The following is a 24,827-nucleotide window of genomic DNA, read 5'->3' on the forward strand; positions in this document are numbered from 1 at the left end:
AAGAACTGTATCTTGCTCTGTCTTTCTGACAGCTGTTAACAGTTAGAAACATAAACATTTCAATGCTAAGAACGTAAGAACTAAAAAATAGGTGCAGGAGTAGGCCATACGGCCCCTCGAGCCTGCTCCACCATTCAATAAGATCATGACTGATCTTTGGCCTCAACTCCACTTTCCTGCCCGATCCCCATATCCCTTGATTCCCCTAGAGTCCAAAAATCTATCCATCTCAGCCTTGAATATACTCAATGACTCAGCAGCCACAGCCTTCTGGGGTAGAGAATTCCAAAGATTCACAACCCTCTGAGTGAAGAAATTCCTAGTCATCCCAGTCTTAAATGGCCGACCCCTTATCCTGAGACTATGCCCCCTAGTTCAAGACTCGCCAGCCAGGGGAAACATCCTTTCAGCATCTACCTTGTCAAGCCTCCTCAGAATTTTACATGTTTCAATGAGATCACCTCTCATTTTTCTAAACTCAAGAGATTATAGGCCCATTCTACTTAATCTCTCCTCATAGGCCAACCCTCTCATCCATCTAGAATCAATCTAGTGAACCTAAGTTGCACCGCCTCCAAGGCATGATTAATACTCTGTCCAATGGTATAGCTTCTGTTAGGGGGCCTATAAACTACTCTGACCAGTATTTTCTGCCCCTTGTTATTTCTTGTCTCCACCCATACAGATTCTACTTCCTGATTTTCTGAGCCAAGATCCTTTCTCACTACTGTCCTTATGTCATCCTTTATTATCAGGGCTACCCCCCCTCCTTTTCCATTCTGCCTGTCTTTCCGAAACGTCAAGTATCCTGGAATATTTAGTTCCCAACCATGGTCACCTTACAACCATGTCTCTGTCATGGCTATTAGATCAAACCCATAACACTGTTGACATAACATTGGTGATAATCAGGAGATAATTAGAGGTTGTTTACTTCAAAATACAACTATTTTTTAAAAAAAGACTCAAATTCCAATGAGGAAAGACACTCCCTCTCTCACAGCCTAATGCACTCTGAAATTTACAGAACACAAAACAAAATCTACAACAGAGTTTTCCACACACACTGTTTTAAAAACACAATATAAATTTTACCTGAATAAAGTTTTAAAAATTTGTCTAGCTTTTCATCAAATCATTTTGAAACACAACTGAATAAAAATTGCTAGAAACTACGGTTTACTGAACCGTACTGATGCATCCTAGGAAATTGGATACACTGCACATGCTCATACTGCACAAACTAAATTGAGCTCATAGCCCAAGGCAAAAATATTGTCCAAGCCACAGCTTTTTGGAAGAGGCTAAGGCTTTCAAGTAAAAATGTTAATGACAACATTAACAACAACAATTTGCATTTATATAGCGCCTTTAACGTTGTAAAACGTGCCAAGGTGCTTCACAGGAGTGTTATCAAACAAAATTTGATACCGAGCCACATAAGGAGATATTGGGACAGGTGACCAAAAGCTTGGTCAAAGAGGTAGGTTTTAAGGAGTGTCTTAAAGGAGGAGAGAGAGGTAGATCAATCCTACCTTGACATGCTCAAAGTTCAAGGACTGGCTGTACTCTCTGTCCTAAAATTTGAAATTCTGGACTTTGGTATTTGTCTTTATATTCACACACCAAGTTACATTTTCCAACCAATTTGATGTTTTGGCGAGAGTACATCACCAACTTTGCATTAGACTTGCTTAGTTTTATACTTAGCTTCTTGTAGACAGGCAGTGTAATATGATATGACACCGAGCTGTTGTGACTAGCTTAAAATGAACAATTTTGTCATTAGAAGGTCACAAGATAATTACTGATGAGGAAGACCATTTGGCTTATCTTAACTCATCCACCCAGAGATATCCAAATGCACCCCCCACCCATGTAGCATCCAATTGTTTCTTAAATAATTCCAGGGTTTTTGTCTCCACTACTCTACCTGGAAGTTTATTTCACATGTTGAACTCTCTGTGTGAAGAAGAATTTCTTGATAACAGTCCTAAAATGACCGTTTATCAGTTTCATTCATTGAAATAACAAATTCATTGAGATGGTCAAACAATTCCATGATAGCTCGAGTGATGAAAGATGGGGACAATTTCATCTCTTTCCCCGTTACAAATGGTGTTAATCAAATGGCGTCCTTGCACCATTACTCTTCAGTGCTTTGCTTCTTGTGGCTTTCAATAATCTCGAAATAGGAATGAAGATTAGATTCAGGACAGATGGGCAGTTCTTCAACCTTAGAAGACCACAAGCTAAAACTAAAGAAAGAACTTGTTTGTGAACTCCTATTGACTAATGACTGTTCTCTTGTGGCCAACTCACAGGATGATTATGCAAACAATTATGAACCACCTTCCAACTGCTTGCCTGCAATTTGGCATGTCGATCAGCTGTAAAAAGATGGTGGTACTCTGCCAACCAGCCTCAGGCAAGGATTACACTCCACCCATCATCACTATCAGTGATCACATGCTTCAGGCTGTGGACAGATTCACCTACCTGGGTCGCACCCTATATAGAGATGGCCATATCGTTGCGGAAGCATCCTGCAAAATCGCTAATGCCAGCTTAGCTTTTGGCAAACTCTGTGGGCACCTCTAGGACAAGAGAGGCATCGGTCTGCAGTCCATGCTAAAAGTATACAGGGCTGCGGTTTTGATGCCCTTGCTTTATGCCTGAGAAACTTGGAAAACATATGCACGTCTTATTAAGAAACTGAATCAATTTCACCTCAGTTGCCTGAGGCAACTAATGAAGATGGCAAGACAGGATTCCTGACACTGAAAATCTTTTTAAAAGTCATGAAGGCACAGCTATGATGGTCAAGTCATGTGGTACAAATGTCTGATGAACAAATCCCAAAGAAGATCTTTTATGACACATTGACAACTGGTAGCGATTTTGTGGTGGACAGCAAAAGAGAAATAAAGACTGCTTAAAAGCGACTTTGAAAACGTGCAAAATAGACAGATGTCCATTAGTGGGAACAACTTGCTCAAGATAAGAAAGCATGGCGAAAAACCATTCGTGGAGGCACCTCCTACTATGAATGTTACATTCAGCGTAAGCGTTACCTACGCTGAATGTAAACGCCAGCTGAGGAAGTCTCACTTGAAAAATCACGGTTCCCAATCTGGTGTATCAGGGATCCAATCTGCGAACGCTCAATCCGAGCAAAAATAGGTCTTGTCACCAAAGACCTCACTACAAAAAATTAGATACAACGTTCTGGCTTTCCGCTTCGATATCAAAGGACGGACAACAACAATATAAGCAGTTGGTAGTTTTTACATTTTTGTAGATTCTCCAAATAGACATCACCACTTGAGATTTATGCTTCTCTGTTTTGCAAAGCTCTAAAATACGATTGACTGACAGCTGGATATATATTTTTAGACATTTGTTTTGTTTCTAATTTTGTTATTGTCCGCATCTAACATCCTAATTTGCAGAGCCACCCTTTAGATATGTATCCAAGCATTTGGTTCACTGGGATGGGCATGTAAGGGCCTACATGCAAATCAGTTTCCATGGGTCCAGGATATTGCCTCCCTGGTGGTCTAAGGAGTCCTTCTATGCAAATTCCTAATGGAATGTAAAATTTTCTCCAGAGCTCAAGTCATCCAAATTTCACAAAGTAACTTGATTATCCAAATTTCAACTCTACATACTGTATACATGAGCAAAATTGCTTTGTTGGGCGGTTTCCATTTACATGTCACTGCACTATTTATATCAGGTGACACAAATTTTCAGATGCAGATGAATTGCAAATTTACTTTGGTTCTTTGAAAGTAAAATGACTGTGCTGTGATGGCTGCTGTTTCAGGTCTCTTCTGGAGCAAAAATACACTCCAGCCACCTATACCAGGCAATTTAGTATCCAAGTTACAGTTCTGTGGTTTTTAATACCATCTTCTCTCTCAACTGACAGTGGGTCCTGTAAATTGACCTTTGTCCTCTAAGATCTAGAAGCTGTACCTTGTTTGTGCTTTGCGTATGCACCTTTGTAAGGTCAAAGGATATTAGTTATCCCATTGAAGTAATCTGCTTACAGGATTTAATAGTTTTTCACCATGCTAACAAATTCTCTTCAAAATGGCAAATATTACCATATAATGCAGAGGTTTAAAGACTAAAGATAACAATTACTTTGTTTACATACAAAAAGTAAAAAAGTTCCTGATTCTTGGTCTCTCCATGCCACTGATTACCTGCAACTAAATAGTGTGGAGCTGGGGAGACCTATTCCCAGTTTTCATCAACTTCACTATAACCTGTTGCTCGGAGGTGCACAAGGATGACCTACGGTCAGTTTCCCTGCCTTGCTATGTAAACACCTGGTCGTCATTTCCCACAGCAGCACTGCTGTCTGGAGGTGCTGAGTTCCCAAACAGGGGTCACACCATCTCATGATACTGCATCTTCCCAAAATAATGTACATCTTCAGTTAACTGAAATCAAACCTTTTGCAAAATACATAAACTATTTTATACTTCTAACAATAAAAATCTGTGAACTACTTATTTGATTCTTCTTTGTGTCTTCAAAAGGGAAAGGGAATTCGAGGACATAAATACTGTAGATGAATCATGTATGGTCCATGGTTCTTCCAAAAAGAGGATCGATAGAGAGAGGGAGTAGAGACAGAGAGATAGAGATAGATAGATGGAGATCGATAGAGAGAAAGAGACAGAGAGAGGGGCAGACTGGCAGTTCGTTTCTTCATTCTAATTTTTTTTTTAAAAGTTGAATTTTGAAAGCAAATAAAACTCTTTGAGGGAGACAGATAGGAATGAGGGAAAGAGGAAAACTGGTTGAAGATGAATGGCCTCAGGTTTATCGCCACCTGCCCTTGAGAGAGCAAATGGGCACGGGGGTAGTGGATAGAGATTTAAGTTTGAGGTGAGTGATAGCTGAATAAGGGGGAGCCCAGGATAGAAGGGTTGAATGGTTCATTCAAAGCAGAAGTGCTTGATCTAGTAATTGGTGTGAGAGGAAAGAGTAGTGAGAAGGTAAAGGAGTAGGGGACACAAGGAGATGGGAGAAGTATCTCCCTGCCCTAAACTAGAATGGCAGGGGGATGGGAACCTGAGCAGGGAGACAGAGGAGGGGGAAACAAGGATAGAAACAAAAGACAGAAAGGGAAGAAGCAATAGTGGAAGGCAGAGAAAACAAGGGCGAAAAACAAATAGGGCCATAGTGCAAAATAAAACTAAGATGACTAGCAATCTTAAAAAGACAAGTCTAAAGGCATTGTGTCTTAATGCGCGGAGCATTCGCAATAAGCTAGATGAATTAACAGCGCAGATTGATATTAACGGTTATGATATAGTTGCGATTATGGAGACATGGCTGCAGGGTGACCAAGGATGGGAACTGAACATCCAGGGGTATTCAATATTTAGGAAGGACAGGCATAAAGGGAAATGAGGTGGGGTAGCATTGTTAGTAAAGGAGGAAATCAATGCAATAGTGAGGAAGGATATCGGCTCGGAAAATCACGATGTGGAATCTGTATGGGTGGAGCTAAGAAACACCAAGGGGCAGAAAACATTGGTGGGGGTTGTCTATAGGCCCCCAAACAGTAGTGGAGATGTAGGGGAGGGCATTAAACAGGAAATTAGAGACGCACGCAAGAAGGGTACAACTATAATCATGGGTGACTTTAATCTACATATAGATTAGTCAAACCAAATTAGCAATAATACTGTGGGGGAGGAATTCCTGGAGTGCGTACATGATGGTTTTCTAGACCAATATGTTGAGGAACCAACTAGAGAACAGGCAATCCTAGACTGGGTATTGTGCAATGAGAAAGGATTCATTAACAATCTTGTTGTGCGGGGTCCCTTAGGGAAGAGCGACCATAACACGATAGAATTCCTCATTAAGATGGAGAGTGAAGTAGGTGAATCCGAAACTAGGGTCCTGAATCTAAATAAAGGAAATTACGAAAGTATGAGGTACGAGTTGGCTATGATAGATTGGGGAACTTTACTAAAAGGGATGACGGTGGATAGGCAATGGCTAATATTTAAAGGATGTGTGCAGGAATTACAACAATTATTCATTCCTGTCTGGCGCTAAAATAAAACAGGAAAGGTGGCTCAACCGTGGCTTACAAAAGAAATTAGGGATAGTATTAGATCCAAAGAGGAGACATATAAAATTGCCAGAAAAAGCAGCAAGCCTGAGGATTGGGAGCAGTTCAGAATTCAGCAAGGGAGGACAAAGAGATTGATTATGAGGGGAAAAACAGAGTATGAGAGTAAACTAGCAGGGAACATAAAAACTGACTGTAAAAACTTCTAAAAATGTCAAGAGAAAAAGATTAGTGAAGACAAATGTAGGTCCCTTACAGTCAGAAATGGGGGAAATTATAATGGGGAACAAAGAAATGGCAGAACAATTAAACACATACTTTGGTTCTGCCTTCACAAAGGAAGACACAAATAACCTCCCAGAAATGTTTGGGAACCAAGGGTCTAGTGAGAGGGAGGAACTGAAAGAAACCAGTATTAGTAAAAAAAATAATGCTAGAGAAATTAATGGGGCTAAAGGCTGACAAATCCCCAGGGCCTGATAATCTACATCTCAGAGTACTAAAGGAAGTGGCCCTGGAAATAGTGGATGCATTGGTGATCATCTTCCAAAATTCTATAGACTCTGGAACAGTTCCTACAGATTGGAGGGTGGCAAATGTAACCCCACTATTTAAAAAAGGAGGGAGAGAAAAAACAGGGAATTACAGACCAATCAGCCTAACATCAGGGAAAATGCTAGAGTCTATTATAAAAGATGTGATAACAGAACACTTGGAGGGCATTAACGGGATTGGACAAAGTCAGCATGGGTTTATGAAAGGGAAATCATGCTTAACAAATCTACTGGAGTTTTTTGAGGATGTAACTAGTAGAATAGATAGGGGAGAACCAGTGGATGTGGTGTATTTGGATTTTCAGAAGGCTTTTGATAAAGTCCCACACAAGAGGTTAGTGTGCAAAATTAAAGCACATGGGATTGGGGGGAATATACTGGCATGAATTGAGAATTGGTTGACAGACAGGAAACAGAGAGTAGGAATAAACGGGTCTTTTTCCGGGTGGCAGGCAGTGACTAGTGGGGTACCGCGGGGGATCAGTGCTTGGGCCCCAGCTATTCACAATATATATCAATGATTTGGATAAGGGAACTAAATGTAACATTTCCAAGTTTGCAGACGACACAAAGCTGGGGTGGAATGTGAGCTGTGAGGAGGATGCAAAGAGGCTCCAATGTGATTTAGACAAGTTGGGTGAGTGGGCAAGAACATGGCAGATGCAGAATAACGTGGATAAATGTGAGGTTATCCACTTTGGTTGTAAAAACAGAAAGGCAGATTAATACCTGAATGGTGATAAGATTGGGAAAAGGGGAGGTGCAACGAGACCTGGATGTCCTTGTACACCAGTCGCTGAAAGCGAGCATTCGGGTGCAGCAAGCAGTTAGGAAGGCGAATGGTATGTTGGCATTCATTGCAAGAGGATGTGAGTACAGGAGCAGGGATGTCTTACTGCAGTTGTACAGGGGCCTTGGTGAGACCACATCTGGAGTATTGTGTGCAGTTTTGGTCTCCTTATCTGAGGAAAGATGTCCTTGCCATGGAGGGAGTGCAATGAAGGTTTACCAGACTGATTCCTGGGATGGCAGGACTGACATATGAGGAGAGATTGGGTCGACTAGGCCTATATTCACTCAAGTTTAGAAGAATGAGAGGTGATCTCATCGAAACATATAAAATTCTAACAGGACTAGACAGACTAGATGCAGGGATGTTCCCGATGGCTGGGGAGTCCAGAACCAGGGGTCACAGTCTCAGGATATGGGGTACGCCATTTAGAACTGAGATGAGGAGAAATTTCTTCACTCAGAGGGTGGTGAAGCTGTGGAATTCTCTACCACAGAAGGCAGTGGAGGCCGAGTCATTAAATGTATTCAAGAAGGAGATAGATATACTTCTTAATGCTAAAGGGATCAAGGGATATGGGGAAAAAGCGGGAACAGGGAACTGAGTTAGACGATCAGCCATGATCATTTTGAATGGCGGAGCAGGCCCGAAGGGCGGAATGGCCTACTCTTCTATATATGAGTAATTGATAGAGGGAATGGGAAGGAAGTTGCTAAGGGCCACATTTCCTTCATAACCTCAATACCAAATGCAGCCTTTAGCCATTGGCGGTTCCTTACGCTACTCACTACTTCCCACCTGAAAGGAGAGAGTGAAAAAATAAAGAGTTAAGGTAAGAAAAGCAAATGAGAAAAAATGAGACAAAAGCAGAGGAGGAGAGACAGAGAAACAGCTACACACAGGCAGCAGAGACACGTGAGCATGTGAACATTATTTCTGACTTACCATATGCAAAGCCATGAAATATTGACTCGCAATATATTAAGTGTTGCATCTGGCATGTGCTTTTTGGAACACATCCGTCCTCACCATTTATCTCATCATCTACACGCCTGCCTGAAATGCTTTTGAGTCATGTTAACACTTACTATTTTTTAGATCTATTTCTTATATTTACTTCTGATTGGCCCATTCTTCCCAAGTGACCAAATCCACCTCTGGGACCTCCCAGCTGCCAAGTTGCATTGCCGAGTTGTGGATGTTACTGTTCTGCACAGCTCCATCTTCCTGAAACCTATGCAGGTCCAACCTTTTACCTGGCCCCAACAGCTGTTGTCTTTCCCTGCTCCCTACCTGACCCGATTACCAGTAGCCTTTTCCTTTCTCTTTCCCCCGCGGCTCTGCCTCCTGCTAGAAGCACTGCTCCAAGCAAAAATGGCCTTTACTATTCTCTCCCAGTTCGATCCTGCCATTTTTCCCACTGAGCAGCGGCGGACCTGGGCGGAACCAGAGGCGAGAAAGCGGAGAGCGGGGATATAAAGAGCAGCGACCCGAAGCCCGAGACCTGAGCAGCGGCGGACCTGGGCGGGACCAGAGGCGAGAGAGCGGAGAGCGGGGATATAAAGAGCAGCGACCCGAGGCCCGAGACCTGAGCGGCGGCGGACCTGGGCGGAACCAGAGGCGAGAGAGCGGAGAGCGGGGATATAAAGAGCAGCGACCCGAAGCCCGAGACCTGAGCAGCGGCGGACCTGGGCGGGACCAGAGGCGAGAGAGCGGAGAGCGGGGATATAAAGAGCAGCGACCCGAGGCCCGAGACCTGAGCGGCGGCGGACCTGGGCGGAACCAGAGGCGAGAGAGCGGAGAGCGGGAATATAAGGAGCAGCGACCCGAGGCCCGAGACCTGAGCGGCGGCGGACCTGGGCGGAACCAGAGGCGAGAGAGCGGAGAGCGGGAATTTCAGGAGCAGCGACCCGAGGCTTGCTCTGAGACCAGCGGCAGAGTTCGGGGTGACGTCACCAGTCAGAAAGTGACGCGGCACAGGGGAGGCAGCTGATTGGTGAGTAGGTTCAGGTGAGTATTTCTGCCATTTTACTGTAAGTAAAGTAATAAGAAAGGGAAGGTCTGCAGGTTTTATAGCAGGTAGTGTTTTGTTTAGTGAACCTAGGTCCCTGGTATAGTTAACCTTTTCTAATTTCAACGTAATTTAAAAGGGGTAACTAAGCTAAGGCAAGTCATGGCAGCAGACCTCGCACCCGTGATATGCTCCTCCTGCAAGATGTGGGAAGTCATGGACACTACCAGTGTCCCTGCCGACCATGTGTGCAGGAAGTGTGTCCACCTGCAGCTACTGACCGATCGTATCTCGGAGCTGGAGCTGCAGGTGGACTCACTGTGGAGCATCCGCGATGCAGAGAAACTCGTGGATAGCACGTTTAGCGAGTTGGTCACACCACAGGTAAAGGGAGTACAGGCAGGAAGTGAATGGGTGACCACCAGGCAGAGTAAGAGGTGCAGGCAGGTAGTGCAGGGGTCCCCTGTGGCCATCCCCCTCTCAAACAGGTATACCGTTTTGGATACTGTTGGGGGTGATGGCTCACCAGGGGAAGGTGGCAGCGGCCAGGTTCATGGCACCGTGGCTGGCTCTGCTGCACAGGAGGGCAGGAAAAAGAGTGGCAGAGCTATAGTGATAGGGGACTCGATTGTAAGGGGAATAGACAGGAGTTTCTGCGGACGCAACCGAGACTCCAGGATGGTATGTTGCCTCCCTGGTGCAAGGGTCAGGGATGTCTCAGAGTGGCTGCAGAACATTCTTGAGGGGGAGGGTGAACAGCCAGTTGTCGTGGTGCATATAGGTACCAACGATATAGGTAAAAAACGGGATGAGGTCCTACAAGCTGAATTTAGGGAGTTAGGAGTTAAACTAAAAAGTAGGAACTCAAAGGTAGTAATCTCAGGATTGCTACCAGTGCCACGGGCTAGTCAGAGTAGGAATGACAAGATAGCTAGGATGAATATGTGGCTTGAGAGATGGTGCAAGAGGGAGGGATTCAAATTCCTGGGACATTGGAACTGGTTCTGGGGGAGGTGGGACCAGTACAAATTGGACGGTCTGCATCTGGGCAGGACAGGAACCAATGTCCTAGGGGGTGTGTTTGCTAGTGCTGTTGGGGAGGGTTTAAACTAATGTGGCAGGGGGATGGGAACCGATACAGGAAGTCAGTGGGAAGTAAAGTGGTGACAGAAACAAAAGGCAGTAAGGGAGAATGTACAAAACATGACCGGACAGATGGTCTGAGAAAGCAGGGCAAAGACCAAGGGAAGTCTAGATTAAACTGCATTTATTTCAATGCAAGAAGTCTGATGGGCAAGGCAGATGAACTCAGGGCATGGATGGGCACATGGGACTGGGATGTTATAGCTATTACTGAAACATGGCTGAGGGAGGGGCAGGACTGGCAGCTCAATGTTCCAGGGTACAGATGCTATAGGAAAGATAGAGCAGGAGGTAAGAGAGGAGGGGGAGTTGCGTTCTTGATTAGGGAGAACATCACGGCAGTCGTGAGAGAGGATATATCCGAGGGTTCGCCCACAGAGTCTATATGGGTAGAACTGAAAAATAAGAAGGGAGAGATCACGTTGTAGGATTGTACTACAGACCCCCAAATAGTCAACGGGAAATTGAGGAGCAAATATGTAAGGAGATTACAGACAGCTGCAAGAAAAATAGGGTGGTAATAGTAGGGGACTTTAACTTTCCCAACATTGACTGGGACAGCCATAGCATTAGGGGCTTGGATGGAGAGAAATTTGTTGAGTGTATTCAGGAGGAATTTCTCATTCGGTATGTGGATGGCCCGACTAGAGAGGGGGCAAAACTTGACCTCCTCTTGGGAAATAAGGAAGGGCAGGTGACAGAAGTGTTAGTGAGGGATCACTTTGGGACCAGTGATCATAATTCCATTAGTTTTAGGATAGCTATGGAGAATGATAGGTCTGGCCCAAAAGTTAAAATTCTAAATTGGGGAAAGGCCAATTTTGATGGTATTAGACAGGAACTTTCAGAAGTTGATTGGGAGAGTCAGGAGGGCAAAAAGGGGATATGAGATTGCTTTGGCAGATAAGGCAAAGGTGAATCCAAAGAGCTTCTACAAATACATAAAGGGCAAAAGAGTAACTAGGGAGAGAGTAGGGCCACTTAAGGATCAACAAGGTCATCTATGTGCGGAACCACTAGAGATGGGTGAGATCCTAAATGAATATTTCGCATCGGTATTTACGGTTGAGAAAGGCATGGATGTTAGGGAACTTGGGGAAATAAATAGTGATGTCTTGAGGAGTGTACATATTACAGAGAGGGAGGTGCTGGAAGTCTTAACGCGCATCAAGGTAGATAAATCTCCGGGACCTGATGAAATGTATCCCAGGACGTTATGGGAGGTTAGGGAGGAAATTGCGGGTCCCCTAGCAGAGATATTTCAATCATCCACCGCTACAGGTGAGGTGCCTGAAGATTGGAGGGTAGCAAATGTTGTGCCTTTGTTTAAGAAGGGCGGCAGGGAAAAGCCTGGGAACTACAGACCGGTGAGCCTGACATCTGTAGTGGGTAAGTTGTTAGAGGGTATTCTGAGAGACAGGATCTACGGGCATTTGGAGAGGCAGGGACTGATTAGGAACAGTCAGCATGGTTTTGTGAGAGGAAAATCATGTCTCACAAATTTGATTGAGTTTTTTGAAGGGGTAACCAAGAAGATAGATGAGGGCTGTGCAGTAGACGTGGTCTACATGGACTTTAGCAAAGCCTTTGACAAGGTACCGCATGGTAGGTTGTTACATAAGGTTAAATCTCACGGGATCCAAGGTGAGGTAGCCAATTGGATACAAAATTGGATTGACGGCAGAAGACAGAGGGTGGTTGTGGAGGGTTGTTTTTCAAACTGGAGGCCTGTGACCAGCGGTGTGCCTCAGGGATCGGTGCTGGGTCTGCTGTTATTTGTTATTTATATTAATGATTTGGATGAGAATTTAGGAGGCATGGTTAGTAAGTTTGCAGATGACACCAAGATTGGTGGCATTGTGGACAGTGAAGAAGGTTATCTAGGATTGCAACGGGACCTTGATAAATTGGGCCAGTGGGCCGATGAATGGCAGATGGAGTTTAATTTAGATAAATGTGAGGTGATGCATTTTGGTAGATCGAATCGGGCCAGGACCTACTCCGTTAATGGTAGGGCGTTGGGGAGAGTTATAGAACAAAGAGATCTAGGAGTACAGGTTCATAGCTCCTTGAAAGTGGAGTCACAGGTGGATAGGGTGGTGAAGAAGGCATTCGGCATGCTTGGTTTCATTGGTCAGAACATTGAATACAGGAGTTGGGATGTCTTGTTGAAGTTGTACAAGACATTAGTTAGGCCACACTTGGAATATTGTGTACAGTTCTGGTCACCCTATTATAGAAAGGATATTATTAAACTAGAAAGAGTGCAGAAAAGATTTACTAGGATGCTACCGGGACTTGATGGTTTGACTTATAGGGAGAGGTTGGATAGGCTGAGACTTTTTTCCCTGGAGAGTAGGAGGTTTAGAGGTGATCTTATAGAAGTCTATAAAATAAAGAGGGGCATAGATAAGGTAGATAGTCAAAATCTTTTCCCAAAGGTAGGGGAGTCTATAACGAGGGGGCATAGATTTAAGGTGAGAGGGGAGAGATACAAAAGGGTCCAGAGGGGCAATTTTTTCACTCAAAGGGTGGTGAGTGTCTGGAACGAGCTGCCAGATGCAGTAGTAGAGGCGGGTACAATTTTGTCTTTTAAAAAGCATTTGGACAGTTACATGGGTAAGATGGGTATAGAGGGATATGGGCCAAGTGCAGGCAATTGGGACGAGCTTAGTGGTATAAACTGGGCGACATGGACATGTTGGGCCGAAGGGCCTGTTTCCATGTTGTAAACTTCTATGATTCTATGATTCTATAATTGATACATCCTCCACCCCAAACTTTGGTGGTATTTCCCTGCTTCCAGAATGGCCAACTACTACCGGGTAAGTGGCTTCAAGTTTTTTTTTATAAAAGTGTTTACTGCTCTTTCATTCGGATAGTAAAAGCACAGTGCTTTAAAAAAACTTAAAGCCAGTTTCCAGGTCAAAGCCAGGAACTCAGCGATGAGGTCTTTCTGGAAAGTGGTGGGTTGCCAGCAACTGCTGTTCAAGGCAGTGAGCTGGGGGCTATGCTTCAGATGTTTAAAACCCATAGTGCATCTATATTGTTTTTGCCAACCTACAGTTGCTGAGAAACCACTGTTGTGGGAAAATACGTGGGCTTGGAATTCTTCTGCACCCCTTTCTCCTAAAGTTACTGCCAGACTCCCAAGCCCACCCAAATAGCTCCAGATCTTACCCTTTCATTACGCCTAGACCACAAAACTGCTCTCTCTCATCCCTTGTTCCAGAGATCCCCTACCAATGGTCCCACTTCTCAGCACCCCCTTCCAATGTTCACACTCCCTTGGATCCTCCTCCCAATACTCGCACATCCAGCAACCCCATCCCCAAAGCTCCCACACCCACTAAACCACTCTTACACCACTGCCATACCCAGGACCTACTCCCACACTACAGACACACCATCCTAGTACTTCTAGACTGAAAAGACACTCCTTCTAAATACACCTGTAACTTAACAACACTCTGCTCCTCCCACATCGCACAGCCTCCCTCTGGGTAATCCCAGACCTAATGTGCACTCTCCCAACACCACCAAACCATTCCCCTCCCACAACGTGATCCACCTCGGACTTCTACAAGTCTCCTACTTACTTGCAACCTCTTCCCTACCATCTTCCTGTGTATTCTGGTTTTAAAAAATGAGACATAAAACTGAATACATAGCTAAACAAATGTAAAGTCACTGATATACAAATTCCACAAAAATATGGATACAATCTTATAATCTGAACCCAAAAATACCACAACCGTTCCCATAACATAGTGTAAATAAACACATTTCACTTATTCAATCACTATAATTAATGGTCCTGATAATTTTTTTGTATTATATGGCATAAACAGCTTATTCTCTGAATCACCACAAGCAATGCCAGAGGACCTCTGCTAGTATTAACAATGGGTAATATACACAAATGAGTTTTCTGTGTAACAGTTATGTTCTCTTTTCAATTAGGGTTATTTTGCAATTGTAGGTGTTATGATGAACAGAAATTGCAGGTCACTGTAACCGAACAGTGATATCAATTTAAGTGCTATTGTGCCACGTCATCTGAACTGAATATTGGATTTTATTTTATTGTACATTACAGGAGACGAGCATATCCTATATCTCATAATTGAGAATTTTGATGATAGAAAACTAAGCCATTACATTTTTCTTGCAGCTTTCTCTCGTAATTTCAAAATATTTTTCAGATTTTCTTTTTTTTTGTGTTTCATGAACCAGGAGAAAGAATTAATGTTTGATTTCCTGGACTTTGTTTCTTTGTTGCTCCTATTTGTTAATCATTTTTATTGCATTCTTTCTCATATAAGGTCAATGCAAGGCCAAAAAAACAAGAGAGGTAAATGATGGACTTACCATGGCTGATACACCTTTTACCTTGGTCTCTATCCAATCGAAAACATTTGAGGCTTTGATGTTTTCACCCAAGACATCATTAATTATCTCTTAAACAGTTTGTTTCTTCTGAAGGGGAAAAAATGAACTGGGTCAGTTCTTTGAAAGCAGATATTAAATCTTGAAAACCTAGAGGCAAAAAAAATCTAAAAATATTGACTTTTGTGTCATCAAACTTGGGAATTCTTCCTTTTATATCTTCATTCAAATCATTAATAAAGATGGTAAAGAGCAATGTTCCCAACACGGATCCTTAAGTACATTACTAGTGATCAGACCCATGTACAGCTAGTTATTATGCCAAGAATGCAGCCAACTCACTATCCAGATTAAAATCTGCCCACCAATCTCATACAATATCTTACTTAATAACCTTTAGTTTGGCACTTCATTGAAGGCTTTCTGGAAATCAAACATATATATGAACTGGATGAAGAGTGTGGGGCTTTGCCATAATTGACATGGACACCAGCCAATCAGGAGGAGCCTAATAATTTAAATTAATCTTCCAGCCAGGTTTAAATCACTTGGAAAAACAATTTAACTTTTCCACTGAGGAAAAAGAAATATATTCTCAATAAATTGCCTTTGTTTTGCTTTCTAAATGTGAACAGGAAAAAAAGAGACTGTCAGCAACAGGTGTTGTCAAACTGTGTATTGAGGATATCAAGCAGTTCATAATAGAAAATGTTAATATTTTAACTGTAAAAGTTCCCAACTTTGAGAATTCAATATTCAGTTTGTTTTGTAGTGTTTTGGAAAAATGCTAAGAAACTCAGAAATCCTCAGAGGATGAAGGGCAGCCAACCTTATACTTCAACTCAGAAATCTCCTGATGTATTCTGCGAAATTCCACAAACTGCACATGTTCAGATCTATGCATGTGGTTGGTAACTCAACTGTGCTGGGGAAAATCTATCCAGCCAAAGCCTAAATTTTTGAGACAGGTTGAGGTCTTAAAGCAAAAACTTTAATGAAAATATTAATAGGGACAAAAGACAATTCGATTGATAAATTCAAATCAAGTTATTGTGAAATATTTATTTTTTGATTTTTTTTTAAATGTATAAACTTTACTTTGGACATTAAAAATGTCAGTTATCATGGAAAATGGCAGGTGAAAAATTTTCAAAAACATTTTGATTTGATTGGTTCGCCTTCTCCTTTCCTTATTGGTAGGTTCTCCTCATAGGTCATTCAGGATTGGTTGTCTTGCTACATCTTTAGTACCTTCTCAATGGCAATTTTTAAGACACTTCCTCACTTTGATTTGTACATTTCCTAACTTTTTAGTTCTCAGTTCTTTCCCACAACTCCATGTTTGAATCCCTCCAATCAAGTCTCCGCCCTGTCACAGTACCGAAACTGCCCCTATCAAAGTCACAAATGACATCCTGTGACTGTGACCATGGTAAATTATCCCTCCTCATCCTTTGTGACCGGTCAGCGACCTTTGACATGCTGACCACGCCATCTTTCTAAAATGCCTCTTCTCCGTCGTCCAGCTGGGTGGGACTGCGCTCACCTGGTTCCATTCTTATCTATCCAGTCGTAGCCAGAGAATCACCTGCAATGGCTTCTCTTCCCGCTCCTACACTGTTACCTCTGGAGTCCCCTATCCTTGGGCCCTCCTATTTCTCATTTACATGCTGGCCCTAGGCGAAATCATCCGAAAAAACAAAGTCAGGTTACACATGTACACTGACGACACCCAGCTCTACCTCACCACCACCTCCCTTGACCTCTCCATTGTCTCTAACTTGTCGCACTGCTTGTCCGACATCCAATACGGGATCAGCAAAAATTTCCTCCAACTAAATATTGGGAAGACTGAAGCCATTGTCTTTGCTCCCCGCCACAAACTCTGTTCCCTAGCCACTGACTCCACCCCTCTCCCTGGGCACTATCTGAGGCTGAACCAGACCGTGCGCAACCTTGGTGTCCTATTTAACCCTGATGAGCTTCTGACCACATATCCGCTCCATCAACAAGACCGCTTACTTCTAACCTTTGTAACATTACCCGTCTCCCCCATGCCTCAGCTCATCTGCTGCTGAAACCCTCATTCATGCTTTTGTTACCTCTAGATTCGACTATTCTAATGGTCTCCTGGCCGGCCTCCCATCTTTCGCCTTCCATAAACTCATCCAAAACTCTGCTGCCCATATCCTAACTCCAAGCCCCGTTCACCCATCACTCCCGTGCTCGCTGACCTACATTGGCTCCTGGTCCGGAAACACCTCCATTTTAAAATTCTCACCCTGGTTTTCAAATCCATCCATGGCCTTGCCCCTCCCTATCTCTGTAACCTCCTCCAGCCCTACAACCCTCCGAGATCTCTGTGCTCCTCCAATTCTTGCCTCTTGCATATCCCAGACTTTAATTGCTCCACCGTTGGCGGCCGCGCCTTCAGCTGCCTAGGGCCTAAGCTCTGGAATTCTCTCCCTAAACCTCTACGCCTCTCTACTTCTCTCTCCTCCTTTAAGATGCTCCTTAAAACCCTCTTTGACCTGTCCTAACATCTCCTTATGTGGCTCGGTGTCAAATTTTGTCTGATTACACTCCTATGAAGCGCCGTGGGACACTTTACTACGTTAAAGGCATTATATAAATGCAAGTTATTGTTAGTTCTGATTTGCTGCTGTTTTGGATGAATGAAAGTATGAAGGGGAAAGTGTGACAGAAAAAACACTCATAGGAAGTGCACATTATTTGCAAGACTTTTAATATATTATAGAGACAGATGATCTTGCATCTATCATACACCTTTATATTTGTCAAACTTATTTCTTGTGTCACGGTTTTGTCATGCAGTTCTCATAGAGTTAGGTTTCTATAGCACTTCAAAACACTTGTTTTCAGCATGTCCCCCCCACCAGCAGCATTTTTAGTTCATTCTCGTTGGCTGGTTCTCCTATGTGACTTCTGGTCCTCCCATCTCCAATGTTCTGTCTCCCAACACTGTTGAGGCCTAGCTTTCAACATTTTCATTTTGTCTTCAGCCACCAAATGGCCAGCAGGCAAGTTCCTAGTCGATAACCATGTTCAAATTTTGTTTTCCAGCCAAGCGATCCTTGCCCCCTTGTTCGTAGTTGTAGACTGTTTTACAGTGCATTCACATTCCGCATGTCATGCATCAGTTTAAAGCTGAAACTGCTTTGCACTGGCGCTAAACTTGTAGAGTATAAACGAGGTGTGAAGTATTGAACTGACTCGGCAGTGAAACTCCTTTCCCCAGGGAGTCCTACTCCACTTCATTCTGATGTCACATCAGGCACTGACACCACTTTCAGGCTGCGTTTACACTATAACTGCAGCAAAGTGAAGCCATTGCTACAGTTATAGTGTAAATACACACTAAACATTTTCCTTCAGCCGCAAGCCAGCCTCGACCCAGAAGAGTATTTTAAATTTAATCTTTATTCATCAGCCCACAAATTCCAATAGGGAACAGCATTTACATTTTTTTTTCCAGATGTAAGCAGGCCACACCCCCAGGTCCCCAGCCACAATGCAGGAACAGCACTTAAATATTTTTCCCTTCAGCTTTTTAGAGTGCCTTCCTAGAGTGATGCTTGAATAGAAGCGTGTAAAGCATTTTATTCTTCTGCTTTTGTAACTGGGAAATCATTTGTTGTCTTATCCAGAGACTTAACGATACAGGGAGAGTGCTGGAACTGAAAATCCTTGAGCATTCTTGAGGGGACAAGAGCATGGAAAGCAGGGATAAGGGAGCTATTAAGCAGGTTGATGGAGCAGCAGCATTATGATAGGTAGAAAGCCAGAGGAGAAGTAGGTGGAAGTTGTAAAAGATGTGCTGGAGACCAGCAGTAGTTTTTTTTCCAGGGGCAGAGGGCAATGATAGATGGGTTGAGGACAGACAAAGGACTGTGAATAGCGAGGGAAAAAAGGAAATGGTTGGAAATGTCTGAGGTCTCTATCACTTATCAGTGATAGTGTCCTCAGAAATGGCAAGGCCTTGTTTAAACATTGGGATGATTGAAGCCATCATCTTTGGTCCCGTCACAACTCCGTACCCTGTCACTAAAAAAAGTTTATCTCGTCATTATCACATTGCTACTTGTGGGACATTGGTGTGCACAAATTGACTGCCGCATTTTCTACATTACAGCAGTGACCACACTTCAAAAGTACCTTATTGGCTGTAAAGTGTTTTGGGACGTCCTAATGCCATGAAAGGCACTATATAACTCCAAGTCTTTCTTTCTTTCTTGTCCACTGCCTCAAACTGAACCAGACTGTTCACAGTCTTGGCATTCTGTCTGACCCCAAACTGAGTTTCCAACCCTATATCCTCTCCATCATAAAAATGCACCCACTTCCACCTCCAGAACATCAGCCATCTCTGCCCCACCTCAGCCTATATGCCACTGAAACTCTCATACATCCCTTCAGAACCTTCATGTTCAATGACTTAAATGTTCCCCTCGCCAGCCTCCCATCTTGCACCTTCAATAAACTCCAGCTCATCCCAAAACTCTGCTCCCCATATTCTATCACACACCAAGTCACTCTCGCCCATTACCTCTGTCCCCCCGACACACAATGGCTCCCGGTTCCGTAACCCTCCAAAGTTTCCAGGTCCTCACCCCACCCCACCCAACTCTTTAACCTCCCTGTCCAAAAATCATGTGCCCCCAACCAAATTCTCCATTCTTCCAATCTCTTGTGCATTGCTCCTTCTTCACCCCACCATTTTCTGCAGTCTAGGTCCCACTCTCTGAAATTCCCTTCCTAAACCCGTCAGCTACTCCAATTCCCTCTCCTCCTTTAAATCCACCTTTTTGACCAAGCTTTTAGTCACTCTTCATAATCTCGCCTTGTTTACCTCAGCATCCATTTCCTCATGCCTTGTGACATTTTTCTACATTAAGGGAGGTATATTAATGCAAGTTCTTGTTGTTATGATGGCTTGGTCAAGGGTATAGGTGGGAGAATTGATGTACAAGGTCAGACTGATTGGCTTGGTAGTGTAGTAGATGAGAAGGATCTTGAAGGATAGGTAGGAGGGATGATAGTGGGTGCAATGCTGAAAAGTGGAGAACTAACTGGAAGAGTAAGGGGATAGGTTCGAGTGGGACTGGAAGTAAGAGCCGTGCTGCCATCAAGGTGGTGGAAAATGTAGCCAGACAGAGCGTCCTCAACGAAAGGAATCACTCTTAACTGGACTTGACCAAAGCTTGACTAGTCAAGTATCACTGAAGCTAACGGAACCTTTCTTTTTCCTGCAAAACCAGAGAAGGACCTTTTTCCCCTCTGGGTACTGATCCACCCATACTAACCAAAGTGAGGGTACATCCTCAATCCTGTAAATTACATGTGGCTGATTATTCATGAATACCGTGACTAGAAATTCCTGATGATGTTGTGGGGACTGGCTTGACATGCAATTTGTATAATGTTAGAGTCTGGTGGCAGCATTCGGTCTCCCCAACTGTGATCTAATGTGCGATTGGGGAACAACAATCACTCTGCCTGTGCCATAGAAACATAGGTACAGAGGTAGGCCATTTAGCCCCTCAATCACTCTGCGGCTGATCTGTGCAACTCCACTTACCCGCCGTTGCTTCATATTCCTTGATACTCTTACCTATCAAAAACCTATTGATCTCAATCTTGAAAATTTCAATTGACCCAGTATCCACAGACCTTTTTTTTGGGGGGGGGGGAAATAGTTCCAGATTTCACCTACCCTTTTTGTGAAAAAGTGCTTCTTTATTTCACTCCTAAATGGTTTGGCTCTAATTTTAAGATTGTGCCCCCTTGTTCGAGATTGCCCCATCAGAGGAAATAGTTTCTCTGTATCTAACCTATGGAATACCGTTATCACTTTAAACACCTTGATTAGATCACTTCTCAACTTTCTAAACTCAAGGGAATACAAGGCAAGTTTATGCAGCCTGTCCTCGTAATTTAACCCTTTAAGCCCCAGTGTCATTCTGGTGACTCTGTGCTATAGCACTCTCCATGGTCAATATATCCTTCCTGAGGTACAGTGCCCAAAACTGATCGCAGTACTCCAGATTACCAACCCATATCACAAAGTTACCTTCAATTCTATGCACTTTTATTTTAGCTAATGATCTCTTGTGTGGAACCTTAACAAACGCCTTCTGGAAGTCCATACAAACATCATTCATATATACCCCTAACCACCATGTTAGTGACCTCTTCAAAAAATTTAACTAGATTAGTCAGACATGACATATCCTTTACAAATTCATGCTGACTCTCCTTGATTAGCTTATACTTGTCCAAATGCTCAGTCACTCTGTCCCTGATGATACATTCCAGTAACTTCCCACAAGTGATGTTAAACTGACAGGTCTGTAGTTTCCTGGTTTCTCCCTCCATACCTTCTTCAATAAAGAAGTGACATTCACAATTTTCCAGTCCAAGGGTCACAATTCCTGAATCTAGAGAGCTTTGGAAAATTATGATGAACACAGCTGCAATTTTCTCAGCTATTTTAATACCCTGGAGTGGAAACCATCAAATTCTGGAGATTTGTCCATTAACATTTTTTTTTTACTTACCTTAAATCCATTAAGTTCCACCCCTTGACTTGTTTTTAGGCTCCTTTGTACTCCCCTCTTCCTCCACTGTGAAAATAGATACAAAGTATTCATTTAACAAGTCTGCCATTTCCATGGTCCATTCCAGCAGTTCAAGAAGGCAGCTCACCACTACCTTCTCAACAGCAATTAGGGATGGGCAATAAATGCTGGCCTTGCCAGCAATGCCCACATCCCATGAACAAAAAAAAAATTATAGTCTCACCTGTATCCGTCTTTAATGGGCCCACATTCCCCATACCAGTCACTTTCTATTAATACACTTATATAAACTTTTACTGTTAGTTTTAATATCCCTTGCATTCTTCATATTCCCTTTTTGCACCTATCTTTGTATCCCTTTATTGCTTTTTATAGCTCTCTCACTAGGGTGGATTTCCACTTTTCTTTGCATTGGTGTAAACCTTTTCTTTTAGCTTGATTCTGTCTCTTACCTTATTTGTTGACCATGGTCGCTTAACTGCATAAGCGCAGCTTTTGCCTTTTAGGGGTATGTACTGGTTTTGTATTGTACCAAATACCTCTTTGAATACTTCCCATTGTTTGTCCACAGCTTTACCCATTAACAGTTCAGCAACTTTATTGTGATCAATTTGTTTCTCATCCATTTGAAGTTTGCCTTAGTTAAATTTAAAACTTTGGTTTATAACTTTCCCTTCTCAAACCTAATATCAAATTTAATTATACTATGGTCACTATTGCAAGATGTTCCCTTATTGTCACTACTGTGTTAACTAATTCTCATTCATTACTCATCACTAAATCTATTATGGCCTGCTCCCTTGTTGGTTTTAAAAGCTAATGGGTCAGATTTTGCTGTCAAAGTAACAGTGAGGCTAATGGCGCTCGCCGTTATTTATGTGCAAATGGTACAGGAACTTCAGGCGAGAACCAGATGCGCGGTTAAATGCCAATATCCAAAGGTTGCTGTCCAAGTTGCGCCGCACCTCCATTAGCTTTGTGACAACAGCATTTCGCTGTCACCCTCAACACTGATGTGCATTGAAAGTCGTGAAGTTGCCGTATTTGCATGATAGATACAAACTAAACTCGCCACAGAAAGTTAAGTCATGTTATTACAAGCTCAAGTAACCGACATGATAATTGTTATTTACTGCCAATCAACCTCTCTGGCACTGAAAATTACAAGGACTTGCACAACACCAGGTTATAGTCCAACAGTTTTATTTTAAATCACAAGCACTCACCTGATGAAGGAGGAAAGCTCCGAAAGCTTGTGAATTAAAATAAAACTGTTGGACTATAACCTGGTGTTGTGCAAGTCCTTACATTTGTCCACCCCAGTCCATCACAGGCATCTCCACATCACTGAAAATTACAAGTGTGGAGTCTCATTACTTCCTATTAATTGTTGTTGGAGATTTTAAAAATGTCCAAATTTAAATTTTTAAAATTTCTTTTTTACCTTTCCTTTCTGGCTCTTTTTTCTCTCTCAATCCAATCTTTTCTTCCGTCTCTTTGGGGGTAATTTTAACCCGGAGCGGGGAAGGAGTTGAATCGCAGATGGGAACGCCGGAAGTATGGGTTTCCCGGCTGTCCTTATGATTTTGACGTAGGGACATCTTTTTTTTGGTTGGTTTGCTGTCCGACTGGCTGGACTGATTAACAGGCTGGCCTCAGTCAGGCAGGAGCAGAGCAAGGAAGAGGGCGTGAAACGGTAATTCTTTCATTGTATGGATGGGGGGGGGGGGAAATCGGGGTTCTTCGTGGGAGTCCACCGGGGGGGGGGGGTGGGGGGAGGAGGGGTCATTCCAGGTAGGCTTGTTGGGCCTGGGGGAAGCAGTCCTGCTCCTCAGGACCCACATGCAGTGCAAGAAAGGCACTTACCTGCAGATTAGGGCCTTCTTGCCTCCTGTCGTGTGGCGAGAAGGAGAAGGCCCGGGAATCCCAGCCCCCAGGGGTTGAAATCGAAAAACCTTTGAAAATGGAGGCCTGCAGCCTCCTTGAAAGGTTTTAGTGACCAACCCACCTCCTGGGAACGGGTTGGTTGCCCGCCCCTCGTCCCATCCCGGTGAAAACCATAAATGGGCGGATTTGAAAATGATGCAATTTTCAATGCCTCCCCGCCCCCAACCCATCCGTTTCTCAAAGTTAAAATTCTGCCCTTTACTTCTCTTTCTGTACCTGATTTGACATTGAATTCACCCACTCTAATTTATAATTCATTCTCAGTCCTTCTGCTGTTTATTTCTCAATCCTGCAATCTGATTGGTTAAGGAACTACACAGTCGCTTGCCCTGTTCACTCAGTTCCCAAATGCCCAATTTCCCTCGCTGCGCCATATTCAGCTTGCACATTCAGTAACTTTGAGGGGAAAAAATGTTTTGAGCAATAGCAAGTCTAACTAACAGGAGATGCCATTAGATGCCCTGTTACAGCAGAATCTGGCCCACTATTCCAGAAAACTGTTCTGAATACTGTGCATTCTAGAAATGTGGTTGACTTTACAACTTGAGCTGTTCTGCCTATGTGAAAATTAAAATCTCCCATTATAACCACATTGTTTCTGCTACATGATTTCCTGATCTCTGTATTTATACATCCCACCGCCCCCCCCACCCCCACACTAAATCACTACTATCAGGAGGTCTCCGGACAACTTCTACTAGAGTCTTGCATCCTTTGCTGTTCCTTAGTTCTACCCATTGTATTTCCACTGCCTGATCACCCTTACTGAAATCCTTTTCTTCTACTGCTATAATTGTGTCTGTTAATCAATAGTGCTATTCTTCCACCTTTCCCAATTTCCGTATACTTTCTAAAGATCCCATAGCCTGGAATATTTAGCTCCCCATCATGCTCAGCTTATAGTCAGGTCTCTATTAATGGCTACTACATCATACCCTTTAAGTTCAATTTGTGCTTCTAAGTCATTTGTTTTATTTCTTATGCTACATGCATTCACGTACCGAACTCTTATGGTAACTGTCACTACCCTGCCCATTTGCCCTGATAGTATTTTTCTCTATACTACTATACAGGCAATGTAACATTCCTGCTTTATTGTTACTTCCTATAACCTTTCCTGCTCCCAGAGTATTTATGCTATCTTTATCACTTTTTGTACTCTGACATTTGCTCTTATACCCTTTTTTTATCTTTAGGTTACTATTATTTCCACCTGTCGCCGGAGCGGGGAGTCAATACGCGTGTGGGAAACCCGGAAAAAATTTTAGTGCGTTTTCTCAAGTGATCG

General features: G+C 43.1%; 1 protein-coding gene across 3 annotated transcripts in view; it reads right to left on the bottom strand.

The window, feature by feature from the left end:
• The window catches only part of invs (inversin), a 351,132-nt gene that overhangs the window by 320,758 nt on the left and 5,547 nt on the right, over nt 1–24,827 (bottom strand). For all 3 annotated transcript variants that reach the window (XM_068004896.1, XM_068004906.1, XM_068004888.1), the window contains exons 2-3: nt 21,572–21,637; nt 14,976–15,083 (exon numbers count right to left, since the gene is read on the bottom strand). In XM_068004896.1, the coding sequence (XP_067860997.1) occupies nt 14,976–14,978 (3 nt within the window). In that variant the 5' untranslated portion in view covers nt 14,979–15,083; nt 21,572–21,637. The remainder of the gene's footprint in view (nt 1–14,975; nt 15,084–21,571; nt 21,638–24,827) is intronic.

The sequence above is a fragment of the Heptranchias perlo genome, chromosome 2, assembly GCF_035084215.1.
Source record: "Heptranchias perlo isolate sHepPer1 chromosome 2, sHepPer1.hap1, whole genome shotgun sequence".
In the NCBI taxonomy this organism is placed as follows: Eukaryota; Metazoa; Chordata; class Chondrichthyes; order Hexanchiformes; family Hexanchidae; genus Heptranchias; species Heptranchias perlo.